This window comes from Notolepis coatsorum (genome assembly GCF_963971535.1).
Source record: "Notolepis coatsorum genome assembly, chromosome: 17".
Taxonomy (NCBI): Eukaryota; Metazoa; Chordata; class Actinopteri; order Aulopiformes; family Paralepididae; genus Notolepis; species Notolepis coatsorum.
The window spans coordinates 108,956,318-108,970,395 of NC_140181.1; the positions used below are offsets into that span (position 1 = coordinate 108,956,318).

General features: G+C 45.9%; 1 protein-coding gene across 1 annotated transcript in view; it reads left to right on the forward strand.

The window, feature by feature from the left end:
- nek2 (NIMA-related kinase 2) overlaps nucleotides 1-13,685 on the forward strand; it is a 43,983-nt gene extending 30,298 nt beyond the window's left edge. The window contains exons 6-9 of the mRNA XM_084332885.1: nucleotides 2,959-3,205; nucleotides 7,959-8,013; nucleotides 10,651-10,718; nucleotides 12,395-13,685. Coding sequence (XP_084189011.1) covers nucleotides 2,959-3,205; nucleotides 7,959-8,013; nucleotides 10,651-10,718; nucleotides 12,395-12,747 — 723 coding nt within the window. The 3' untranslated portion in view covers nucleotides 12,748-13,685. The remainder of the gene's footprint in view (nucleotides 1-2,958; nucleotides 3,206-7,958; nucleotides 8,014-10,650; nucleotides 10,719-12,394) is intronic.
- Nucleotides 13,686-14,078: the final 393 nt, after the last annotated feature.

Sequence of the window (14,078 nt, forward strand, 5' to 3'; positions counted from 1 at the left end):
AGAAAGTAATCTCCATCCAGCTGCAATTTTTTTTAGAGACAAACGACATCTACGAGAAGTTTCAGTCGGGTTTTAGACCTCGTCATAGTACTGAGACTGCTCTTTTAAAAATGTTCAATGACCTTGTTTTAACTGTGGACTCTGGGTGTGATGCCATTATGGTAACACTGGATTTGACCGCTGCCTTTGATACGGTGGATCATAAGACCCTTTTATCCCGCCTAGAACAGTGTGTTGGCATCAGAGGTGCTGCCCTTATGTTAATTCAGTCGTACCTGACTGATAGGACTTTTTCTGTCCATCTGGGTGAATTCTCCTCAAATGTGGCCCCTCTTTCCTGTGGTGTTCCCCAAGGTTCCATCCTGGGTCCCTTGTTATTTTCCTTATACATGCTGCCCTTAGGTTCTATTCTACGCAAACATAATGTCTCTTTTCACTGCTACGCGGACGATGTCCAAATTTATCTTCCTCTAAAAGTAGAATGCAATAACTGTCTTGAACCTCTGCTGGCCACTCTTGCCGACATTAAGATTTGGATGGATCTAAATGTCCTAAATCTTAATGACGGCAAGACGGAGGTAATTGTGTTTTGGCATCTGGACCGCTTGGGAAACTCGGCTGGTGTTTTAGGGCCCCTCGATGCCAAAAAACAAAATTCTATAAAAAGCCTTGGTGTCACTTTTGACAGGGATCTGAAATTTAATAAACAGATTGGGTCTGTGGTTAAAGGCTCCTACTTTCAACTATGGCTCCTGGCAAAGATAAAGCCCTACCTATCTCCCAAAGACCTGGAGAGGGTCATCCATGCGTTCATATCGTCAAGGCTGGACTACTGTAATGCTCTATATGTGGGTCTCGACCAGCTCTCCCTACGACGCCTGCAGCTGGTGCAGAATGCTGCTGCACGCCTCTTGACTGGCACTAAGAGGTGTGAACACATCAGACCAGTACTGGCTTCCCTGCACTGGCTCCCTGTTCGTTTCAGGATTGATTTAAAAATTGCGATGTTTGTTTTTAAAGCCTTAAATGGTCTGGCCCCTCAGTACATAGCTGAACTTCTCCATGCTTGCACCCCAGTTAGAGCACCGAGGTCATCAAACTAATTACTTTTAGATATCCCAAGGTCTAGGCAAAAAACAAAAGGTGACCGAGCCTTTGCAGTGGCTGCCCCTAAATTGTGGAACAGTCTTCCACAAAAAATTAGGTCTGCTCAGACCCTAGAAAATGTTAAGGCTCAGCTAAAGACTAACCTATTTTCTTTGCCGTTTTGAGGCTTAGTAAGCCATATATCCCTGGTCGTGTCGTGATTGTTTTTAAAGTATTGCAGCTTCTGATTTTGTGTATACTGTATTTGTAATCTTTTGTATTTCTTAGTTTTTTATATTGTTTTAATGTATTGCAGCTTCTGATTGTGTGTATATTGTATTTTGTGTATATATATATATAATTTTTTTGTATTTCTCAGTTGTATTTATATATTTATATATAAATCTTATAAATTATATATTTATATTGTATTTTTAGTATGTGCTATATAAATAAAGTTGACCATGACCTTGTCTTATATGGACTGTTACCTTATCATCTCATTGAGCTGTAATTAACACAACACTGTCTTATAGGGACTGTTACCTTATCATTTCATTGAGCTGTAATTAACACAACACCTTGTCTTATAGGGACTGTTACCTTATCATCTCATTGAGCTGTAATTAACACAACACTGTCTTATAGGGACTGCTACCGTATCATCTCATTGAGCTGTAATTAACACAACACCTTGTCTTATAGGGACTGCTACCTTATCTCATTGAGCTGTAATTAACACAACACCTTGTCTTATAGGGACTGCTACCTTATCATCTCATTGAGCTGTAATTAACACAACACCTTGTCTTATAGGGACTGTTACCTTATCATCTCATTAAGTTGTAATTAACACAACACCTTGTCTTATCGGGACTGCTACCTTATCATCTCATTAAGCTGTAATTAACACAACACCTTGTCTTATAGGGACTGTTACCTTATCATTTAATTAAGCTGCAATTAACACAACACCTTGTCTTATAGGGACTGTTACCTTATCATTTCATTGAGCTGTAATTAACACAACACCTTGTCTTATAGGGACTGTTACCTTATCATTTCATTAAGCTGTAATTAACACAACACCTTGTCTTATAGGGACTGTTGCCTTATCATTTAATTAAGTTGTAATTAACACAACACCTTGTCTTATAGGGACTGCTACCTTATCATCTCATTGAGCTGTAATTAACACAACACCTTGTCTTATAGGACTGTTACCTTATCATTTCATTAAGCTGTAATTAACACAACACTGTTGCCAGGACTACCTGTTTATTGTCCCTCTCTGTTGCCAGGACTACCTCGTTTATTGTCCCTCTCTGTTGCCAGGACTACCTGTTTATTGTCCCTCTCCTATGCCAGGACTACCTGTTTATTGTCCCTCTCTGTTGCCAGGACTACCTTGTTTATTGTCCCTCTCTGTTGCCAGGACTACCTTGTTTATTGTCCCTCTCTGTTGCCAGGACTACCTCGTTTATTGTCCCTCTCTGTTGCCAGGACTACCTCGTTTATTGTCCCTCTCTGTTGCCAGGACTACCTCGTTTATTGTCCCTCTCTGTTGCCAGGACTACCTGTTTATTGTCCCTCTCCGTTGCCAGGACTACCTCGTTTATTGTCCCTCTCTGTTGCCAGGACTACCTCGTTTATTGTCCCTCTCTGTTGCCAGGACTACCTGTTTATTGTCCCTCTCCGTTGCCAGGACTACCTCGTTTATTGTCCCTCTCTGTTGCCAGGACTACCTCGTTTATTGTCCCTCTCTGTTGCCAGGACTACCTGTTTATTGTCCCTCTCCGTTGCCTGGACTACCTGTTTATTGTCCCTCTCCGTTGCCAGGACTACCTGTTTATTGTCCCTCTCCGTTGCCAGGACTACCTGAGGCCCTCGGTGCAGTCCCTCCTCCAGAGCAGCCTGCTGGGCGAGGCGGTGGAGGAGCAGAGCAGGGTACTGGCTCGGCTCCGGAGGAGGAGGTCGACTGCTTCAGAGCCTCCCGTCCAAAAGCCAGCGGAACCGGCCCCCGCCTCGGCGCCCCCACCCCACCCGGAGCTCAGGCTGAAGGAGCGGGTTCTGCAGGAGAGAGAGCGGGCGCTGAAGGAACGAGAGGAGAGACTGGAGAGTGAGTCTGTTTCCCCCGTGTTCACACTGCCTTATGCCTCGACTGTCTCCAGTAGCCATGTTGTTCACACTGCCTTATGCCTGGTCTGTCTCCTGTAGCCATGTTGTTCACACTGCCTTATGCCTCGTCTGTCTCCAGTAGCCATGTTGTTCACACTGCCTTATGCCTCGACTGTCTCCTGTAGCCATGTTGTTCACACTGCCTTATGCCTCGACTGTCTCCAGTAGCCATGTTGTTCACACTGCCTTATGCCTCGACTGTCTCCAGTAGCCATGTTGTTCACACTGCCTTATGCCTCGACTGTCTCCTGTAGCCATGTTGTTCACACTGCCTTATGCCTCGACTGTCTCCAGTAGCCATGTATGTTGTTCACACTGCCTTATGCCTCGACTGTCTCCAGTAGCCATGTTGTTCACACTGCCTTATGCCTCGACTGTCTCCTGTAGCCATGTTGTTCACACTGCCTTATGCCTCGACTGTCTCCAGTAGCCATGTTGTTCACACTGCCTTATGCCTCGTCTGTCTCCTGTAGCCATGTTGTTCACACTGCCTTATGCCTCGTCTGTCTCCTGTAGCCATGTTGTTCACACTGCCTTATGCCTGGACTGTCTCCTGTAGCCATGTTGTTCACACTGCCTTATGCCTCGACTGTCTCCTGTAGCCATGTTGTTCACACTGCCTTATGCCTCGACTGTCTCCAGTAGCCATGTTGTTCACACTGCCTTATGCCTCGTCTGTCTCCTGTAGCCATGTTGTTCACACTGCCTTATGCCTCGACTGTCTCCTGTAGCCATGTTGTTCACACTGCCTTATGCCTCGACTGTCTCCAGTAGCCATGTTGTTCACACTGCCTTATGCCTCGTCTGTCTCCTGTAGCCATGTTGTTCACACTGCCTTATGCCTCGTCTGTCTCCTGTAGCCATGTTGTTCACACTGCCTTATGCCTCGTCTGTCTCCTGTAGCCATGTTGTTCACACTGCCTTTATGCCTGGTCATCTGTCTCCTGTAGCCATGTTGTTCACACTGCCTTATGCCTCGACTGTCTCCAGTAGCCATGTTGTTCACACTGCCTTATGCCTCGACTGTCTCCTGTAGCCATGTTGTTCACACTGCCTTATGCCTGGTCTGTCTCCAGTAGCCATGTTGTTCACACTGCCTTATGCCTGGTCTGTCTCCTGTAGCCATGTTGTTCACACTGCCTTATGCCTCGACTGTCTCCAGTAGCCATGTTGTTCACACTGCCTTATGCCTGGTCTGTCTCCTGTAGCCATGTTGTTCACACTGCCTTATGCCTGGTCTGTCTCCAGTAGCCATGTTGTTCACACTGCCTTATGCCTGGTCTGTCTCCTGTAGCCATGTTGTTCACACTGCCTTATGCCTGGTCTATCTCCTGTAGCCATGTTGTTCACACTGCCTTATGCCTCGACTGTCTCCTGTAGCCATGTTGTTCACACTGCCTTATGCCTGGTCATCTGTCTCCTGTAGCCATGTTGTTCACACTGCCTTATGCCTCGACTGTCTCCTGTAGCCATGTTGTTCACACTGCCTTATGCCTCGACTGTCTCCAGTAGCCATGTTGTTCACACTGCCTTATGCCTGGTCTGTCTCCAGTAGCCATGTTGTTCACACTGCCTTATGCCTCGACTGTCTCCTGTAGCCATGTTGTTCACACTGCCTTATGCCTCGACTGTCTCCAGTAGCCATGTTGTTCACACTGCCTTATGCCTCGACTGCCTCCAGTAGCCATGTTGTTCACACTGCCTTATGCCTGGTCTGTCTCCTGTAGCCATGTTGTTCACACTGCCTTATGCCTCGACTGTCTCCAGTAGCCATGTTGTTCACACTGCCTTATGCCTCGACTGTCCTGTAGCCATGTTGTTCACACTGCCTTATGCCTGGTCTGTCTCCTGTAGCCATGTTGTTCACACTGCCTTATGCCTCGACTGTCTCCAGTAGCCATGTTGTTCACACTGCCTTATGCCTCGACTGTCCTGTAGCCATGTTGTTCACACTGCCTTATGCCTCGACTGTCTCCTGTAGCCATGTTGTTCACACTGCCTTATGCCTGGTCTGTCTCCTGTAGCCATGTTGTTCACACTGCCTTATGCCTGGTCTGTCTCCTGTAGCCATGTTGTTCACACTGCCTTATGCCTCGACTGTCTCCTGTAGCCATGTTGTTCACACTGCCTTATGCCTCGACTGTCCTGTAGCCATGTTGTTCACACTGCCTTATGCCTCGTCTGTCTCCTGTAGCCATGTTGTTCACACTGCCTTATGCCTCGTCTGTCTCCTGTAGCCATGTTGTTCACACTGCCTTATGCCTGGTCATCTGTCTCCTGTAGCCATGTTGTTCACACTGCCTTATGCCTCGACTGTCTCCTGTAGCCATGTTGTTCACACTGCCTTATGCCTGGTCTGTCTCCAGTAGCCATGTTGTTCACACTGCCTTATGCCTGGTCTGTCTCCTGTAGCCATGTTGTTCACACTGCCTTATGCCTGGTCTGTCTCCTGTAGCCATGTTGTTCACACTGCCTTATGCCTCGACTGTCTCCAGTAGCCATGTTGTTCACACTGCCTTATGCCTGGTCTGTCTCCTGTAGCCATGTTGTTCACACTGCCTTATGCCTCGTCCTCCAGTAGCCATGTTGTTCACACTGCCTTATGCCTCGACTGTCTCCTGTAGCCATGTTGTTCACACTGCCTTATGCCTCGACTGTCTCCAGTAGCCATGTTGTTCACACTGCCTTATGCCTGGTCTGTCTCCTGTAGCCATGTTGTTCACACTGCCTTATGCCTCGACTGTCTCCTATAGCCATGTTGTTCACACTGCCTTATGCCTCGTCTGTCTCCAGTAGCCATGTTGTTCACACTGCCTTATGCCTCGACTGTCTCCTGTAGCCATGTTGTTCACACTGCCTTATGCCTCGACTGTCTCCAGTAGCCATGTTGTTCACACTGCCTTATGCCTCGACTGTCTCCTGTAGCCATGTTGTTCACACTGCCTTATGCCTCGACTGTCTCCAGTAGCCATGTTGTTCACACTGCCTTATGCCTGGTCTGTCTCCAGTAGCCATGTTGTTCACACTGCCTTATGCCTGGTCTGTCTCCAGTAGCCATGTTGTTCACACTGCCTTATGCCTGGTCTGTCTCCTGTAGCCATGTTGTTCACACTGCCTTATGCCTGGTCTGTCTCCAGTAGCCATGTTGTTCACACTGCCTTATGCCTGGTCTGTCTCCAGTAGCCATGTTGTTCACACTGCCTGGTCTGTCTCCAGTAGCCATGTTGTTCACACTGCCTTATGCCTGGTCTGTCTCCTGTAGCCATGTTGTTCACACTGCCTTATGCCTCGTCCTCCTGTAGCCATGTTGTTCACACTGCCTTATGCCTCGTAACAGCACGGCTAAACCCTGGCTAGTGGAGACGAGGCCACAGCACGGTTAAACCCTGTCTAGTGGAGACGAGGCCACAGCACAGTTAAACCCTGTCTAGTGGAGACGAGGCCACAGCACGGTTAAACCCTGTCTAGTGGAGACGAGGCCACAGCACGGTTAAACCCTGTCTAGTGGAGACGAGGCCACAGCACAGTTAAACCCTGGCTAGTGGAGACGAGGCCACAGCACAGCTACTGTAAACCCTGCCTAGTGGAGACGAGGCCACAGCACAGTTAAACCCTGGCTAGTGGAGACGAGACCACAGCACAGCTACTGTAAACCCTGCCTAGTGGAGACGAGGACACAGCACGGTTAAACCCTGTCTAGTGGAGACGAGGCCATAGCACAGTTAAACCCTGGCTAGTGGAGACGAGGCCACAGCACAGCTACTGTAAACCCTGGCTAGTGGAGACGAGACCACAGCACAGCTACTGTAAACTCTGGCTAGTGGAGACGAGGACACAGCACGGTTAAACCCTGGCTAGTGGAGACGAGGCCACAGCACAGCTACTGTAAACCCTGGCTAGTGGAGACGAGGCCACAGCACGGCTAAACCCTGTCTAGTGGAGACGAGGCCACAGCACGGCTAAACCCTGGCTAGTGGAGACGAGGCCACAGCACAGCTACTGTAAACCCTGGCTAGTGGAGACGAGGCCACAGCACAGCTACTGTAAACCCTGGCTAGTGGAGACGAGGCCACAGCACAGCTACTGTAAACCCTGGCTAGTGGAGACGAGGACACAGCACAGCTACTGTAAACCCTGGCTAGTGGAGACAAGGCCACAGAGGCCTAAATATTATGCAGCGTACTCGACGTTTGTGAATCAAATGAAAGATCAACAAAATACAATTAGTTAAAAAAGTAATACTTTTAATACAAATATAAAAACAATTCAAATATAAGAGCCTTTAAGAACAATTAAAAACCTAAAACACAAGAGCAGTTCACCTCTCAATGTAGCTCAATACATTCAGTTAGATTTATTTCTTTAACTGCTTCCCTAAGTTTCTTTGTGAAGCCAGATGTGTTATCCGCTACAGTAAGATGTTGTGGGAGCTTATTCCAATATACAATGGCTCTATATATATTTCTTAAGTGTATTGGTTCTAGGTAGAGGTAGTGTAAAGCAACATCTTTATGTATTATAGCTATGTCTATCATTAATAACATCTTTATGTATTATAGCTATGTCTATCATTAATAACATCTTTATGTATTATAGCTATGTCTATCATTAATAACATCTCTATGTATTATAGCTATGTCTATCATTAACCATGGTTGGGTGGGTCTGTGTGTGGAACGTCTTCTTGGTGGCAGAGAGGGAGCAGGAGCTGTGTGTTCGTGAGCGGCTGTCGGACGAGAGGCTTGCAAGGTAAGACTAGAAGAGAGAAGTTAAAGAGACGTGGGCCACGACAGTAGAGCAGCCGTCTGGTAATCTGAAGTTTCCTGGTTCGATCCCCGCTCCTCCCAGGCAGTGTCCTTGAGCAACACACTTAACCCCTTAGTTGCTCCTGATGAGCAGGTTGGCACCTTGCATGGTCGCCTCTGCCTGTGAATGTGAGGCCTAATTCAGATTCAGATTATTTTATTGTCACAGCTTTATTTTTAAAATGTACATACAGAAAAACGTGAGATCCTTGTTTTTTCCCGGCTCCTCAACCGTAGTAATAGTATATACAAAGATCTATACAATACAAGGTATATGTTTTAAAAAAAAAAAAATTACAATGTAAAAAAAACAGCGGATATAAGAAATTATTACATGGCGTTTTCACATTCGCAGAAATGCTTGCTTGTGATTGGTCAATAGCGCTCGTCAGAGGTCCGATATTACTCGATAACGGACCTCTGCCGAACAATAATGACCGCTGTGCGCTGCTGGACCAATCAAGCCCACTACACACACACACTGTATCAGTGCTGCTCAGCATATGCACAGCTGCACTCAGTCATGCAATCAGACTACAGACCTGCCGGCTGCCGATAATAATAATCACTTTATTTGGGCTGACAGAGCCACAGAACAACTGCGTCTGCATTTGATCTCGTCTTGTCGATGAATTAGGTATATTGTTTGTAAGTTAGCCATGTAATAAGCGGGATAATGTATAGCCTATACTCGGTCATTGTCGCAAAATAATTGACCTTCACTGACGTTTAAAACACCTCGGCTGCGTTCGAATCCAGCTCACAGCTCCGGGGTTGTCACCAGCTTGGCTGGCCGTCTGCACTGATACAATTGGCTGTATCAGAGGGTGGGAGAAGCTGGCGGGGTGGGTCCGGGTCGTTGTAAACAGCGACTCCTACAGTTCGGTCGGGGCGCCTGCTAAGCGCGGATTGGACGTGAGGGGGATAGTGTGGTCCTCCCACACGCTACGCCCTCTCAATGAGAATCCGCGCTGCCAGGTGAAAAGAAGCGGTGATTGGCTGGACGTGTGTCGGAGGAAGCACGTGGTAGCCTCCACTCTCCCAGATGATCTGACTGTGGGGGGTAAGTGCGCAGCGATCAGGAAGGGACTGGGAATTGGCATACGACTAACATTGGGATGGGAGAAAATCGGAGGAAAATGGAGGGGGAAAAAGACTAAAAAAAAAAAAAAGCACTATATATATCAGGGTTCGCACAAGGTCCTTGAAGTGCTTAAAGTGCTTGATTTTTGGAAAAAGATAAGTCAAGGCCTGGAATTCCTTAAACGTTTTTTTTTTTTTATCTTTTTCTCCACCTGATTTTCTATGCTTTTCTCCCCATCCCAATTTAGTCGTTGTGCCAATTCCCCCCCTCCCCTACTTGTTTGTTGTGCGCATATTCTCCTACTGGTCGGTACAAGGGAACCCTGAAGTCATCCGCACGCTTCCTCCGACACATGTGGAGACAGCCAGTGACTCTCTTCTCACCTGGCAGCGAGGGCTCTCATTGGTGAAGTGTAACACGTGGGAGGTCACGCTGCCTTCATCAAGTCATACCTCCGCTGAGCAAGCGCCCAGACCTGACCTGTAGGCGTCGCTGTCCACAACGCCAGATTACCACCCCCGACTTGCCCTCCCCCTAACCCAGCCAAACGAGTTAGTATGACGATCAGCCCAAGCCTCAAGCAATGCTGACTCCGGGAGTCGAGACCGCAGCCTCTTGCATTGGTGACGAGCACAATCTCCACTACGCCACCCAACCGCCCCTAAACGGCATTTTTTTTAACAAGGTGCTTAAAAGGTAATTGAAATTCTAATCAACCATTCGCATTAAAAGTTGTTCATCCATGATAAAATAGTTCTGAACCAAGAAATATACAAGAAATATATTTAATATTTCCTGGGAGTTTATTATTTTTTGCTTTGTACATTATTTGTGCGGTTTGATACATTACAATATCAGTACATTTTAATCAGTTTGACTGTAAGAAAAGTGAATGAGTATGTTCCAGATATCCAACCATGTGAATGATGCGCACAGCTCTTTTCTGTAGGATGGCTGTTGAAGTCAGAGGTTCTGTGTATGATAGGATTGTTAGTAACTGTCTAACTGCATATATAACTGTTTCCACTAGTAACTGTCTAACTGCATATATAACTGTTTCCACTAGAGGGCGCTCTAGGCGGAGCCACTCAGGAACACCACCAGGTGGCGAGTATAAATAGAGATGTCTCCTGCCATTCTTTCTCTTTCCACCCAGCCTCTCAGTGAGAGGAGAACTATAGAACTGCTGCTCTGCCATGTGAATAAATAAACCACACCAGTCAAGGCTAATGATAGAAACCATGCCTCTTGACCACATTATTGTCGCCCTATAGCCGGATTCTGTCAACAATGGCTAATGGGTGTAATGAGCATTTATAATTATTTCCCCATAAAAAGGTTATCTATAGCACCTTTTTTAAGACGTTAAAACCGGCACTAGATCTATCTCGGTCTTCCTGCCTCTTCTCGTCTGTGATTTTGGAGTAATCTCGTCCGTGTTAATAAACATGTCCGGTGTCTGTCCTTCTAACCCAGTACTGTGTTGATGGTTTTCAGAGCAGAGTGTTTGCTGATGAGATGCAAGCTGTTGGAGCAACACAAGAGTCCCTCCAGCGACATCATAGGTACGGGCGCCAAACGGAGAGCTCTGGACCGTCTGCTCTTAGACAACAACTGAGTTACAGCTACATGCTAGTGGTGTTGGCGTTCCTTCATCTGGTTTTATGTATTTATTTTGTTTTAACCATGTCAATAAAGGTTGTTTTTTAAACTTTAATAAACAGGGTTCCCAATCGTCCTGGAAAACCTGGCCGAGACTAAATTTCCAGTCATGGAATAGCTGGACATCTTTCTAAAATTACCATATATCCTGGATGTTGTCCTGGGAATTTGTAATTGTATTTTAGCCCCTAGGTTTGTATTTTGTTTGAAATTCAACTGTTGGTAGGATTATAGCAGCGTAGCCCAATTTATTTTATTTGACAAGCGCATTCTTATTCTCCCCTTATTTAAAGTGCTGTAAAATCCTAACCGTAATGACTACAAAACATAGATTTTGTGACGGGTGTAACAGTCACCTGTAATGAGACAGTTATCAGTGATGGTGTAACAGTCACCTGTAATGAGACAGTTATCAGTGATGGTGTAACAGTCACCTGTAATGAGACCGTTATCAGTGATGGTGTAACAGTCACCTATAATGAGACCGTTATCAGTGATGGTGTAACGGTCACCTGTAATGAGACCGTTATCAGTGATGGTGTAACGGTCACCTGTAATGAGACAGTTATCAGTGATGGTGTAACAGTCACCTGTAATGAGACAGTTATCAGTGATGGTGTAACAGTCACCTGTAATGAGACAGTTATCAGTGATGGTGTAACAGTCACCTGTAATGAGACAGTTATCAGTGATGGTGTAACAGTCACCTGTAATGAGACAGTTATCAGTGATGGTGTAACAGTCACCTGTAATGAGACAGTTATCAGTGATGGTGTAACAGTCACCTGTAATGAGACAGTTATCAGTGATGTTGTAACAGTCACCTGTAATGAGACAGTTATCAGTGATGGTGTAACAGTCACCTGTAATGAGACAGTTATCAGTGATGGTGTAACAGTCACCTGTAATGAGACAGTTATCAGTGATGTTGTAACGGTCACCTGTAATGAGACAGTTATCAGTGATGGTGTAACAGTCACCTGTAATGAGACAGTTATCAGTGATGGTGTAACAGTCACCTGTAATGAGACAGTTATCAGTGATGGTGTAACAGTCACCTGTAATGAGACAGTTATCAGTGATGGTGTAACAGTCACCTGTAATGAACCCTGCATCATTAAAAAAGGGGCAATAAAACTTTTAAATGAATGTCAATAGTAGGTCAATTATATGACTGTTTGTGAGCAAGTGCTGTCCTGGATTGTAGAGAGAAATTCCTGGAAAAGGTTTTTTTTTTTTCAAAAAGAGTGGGAACCCTGATCAAGCCTGAACAGAACCGGGGAGGGAAGGGTTGGGGTACAGTCACCTGAACCGGGGAGGGAACTACTTCATAAAAGGGTTGGGGTACGGTCACCTGAACCGGGGAGGGAACTACTTCATAAAAGGGTTGGGGTACGGTCACCTGAACCGGGGAGGGAACTACTTCATAAAAGGGTTGGGGTACGGTCACCTGAACCGGGGAGGGAACTACTTCATAAAAGGGGAATTGGATGCCGTGCGACATCTTAATCACAGCTACAGCTCAGTCCGTGTGTTGAATCGACCGTGTTCATAACCCCGCCGCTGTCCCGACTCTCAGACGCAGCAGAGGACGTCTCCCCGGGCAAGAGGAAGGTGCACTTCGCGGGGGACAGCAAGGAGAACCAGAGGCCCGAGCGTCGGCAGGAGTGGAGTCTGAGGAGGGGGCGCCCGGCGGCCCACTCGCCTCCCCCCCACACTCTGGGCGACGCGGTGGAGAAGACCGACCCGCTGAGGAGGAGGCGCCCGGCGGCCCACTCGCCTCCCCCCCACACTCTGGGCGACGCGGTGGAGAAGACCGACCCGCTGAGGAGGAGGCGCCCGGCGGCCCACTCGCCTCCCCCCCACACTCTGGGCGACGCGGTGGAGAAGACCGACCAGCTGAAGAGCCGCTTGTTCCTGGGCATCCGCTAGAAACGTCCTCCCGTGTATTTTTTGTAAAAAATGTATTATATAATAATTAGGGATGCTCGATATTGGCTTTTTTACCGATACCGATATTCCGATATTGTCCAACTCTTAATTTCCGATACCGATATCAACCGATACCGATATATGCAGGGTTTCCCCCCCAAAAAAACTGAATAATTTCAGGTAACTAATAATTTCACTGGATATATATATAACAAATATTGTTATTGTTTTTTTCTTTTTTTAAACCGATACCGATATTTTCCGATATCACATTTTACTGCCGATATCGGCCGATAATATTGGTCGGCCGATAATATCGGACATCCCTAATAATAATAATAACTTTCTTTATATAGCACTTTTCATACAAGATGCAGGCCAAAGTGCTTCACATTACATGATCAAAGAAAGATAAAACAATGAATAATAACAGATTAAAAAAAGAACAAAGTAAACTACACAGTCTAAAATCACAAGTAAAGAAAATGGATAAAATTGATGATTAAAGAAAAATAATAAAAAGAGTTGCTAATTAAAAGCAATATTAAAAAGGTATGAATAGAATAGATCTTTATTTGTCATTGTTGGTACAACGAAAATTTGTTAGGAACATCACCACTGGCATACAAACATAAGATATAGCATGTTTTCAACTGTCGTTTAAAAATGTCCACTGAGCTCTAATATTTTTTGGGATTGTGTTACACAGCTGTGTTGCATAGAATTTAAAATCAGATGCCCCAGCAGAATATATATATATATATGTCAGAAAATCAGCCCCTTGCGTCATTAGTGTACAGTATATGACATTGTGTATGTTTGTTCATTGATGTGACCGTGTCTGGCAACATACTGTTTGTGTTTTATTTATTTATTTTTAATTTCTTTTTGTGTTTGTGATTTGTCTTGATGTGTTTGTGAAACTATAAAAACTGAAAATAAAATATTATAAGAAACGTTCCGTTTCCACAAAAGCCAGCGGCCGGTCAAGCGAATGTATGATAAGAGCTTTATTTATTTATATCATATTTTGTGTGGAGCCCCGTCATTGTAGCTAGTAGTGACTGGAGTCAGGAGACCGTTTAAAGTAGGGCTGGGTGCTGACGTACAGTATATTCATGTCTGTAACCATAACCCTGACGTACAGTATATTCATGTCCGGGGCCAAGCTCTCTGCTTCAGACCGCGGGAGATGCTAGTAGCACATGCCCCCAAAGAGATCACAACGAGGGACCAGGGCCGTAGCCAGGGTTTAGAAATTAGGGAGGTCCATTTATTTTTTTGGCCCAGACTGGCCCACCATAATCGGTCGGACACCACCCACCAGTACA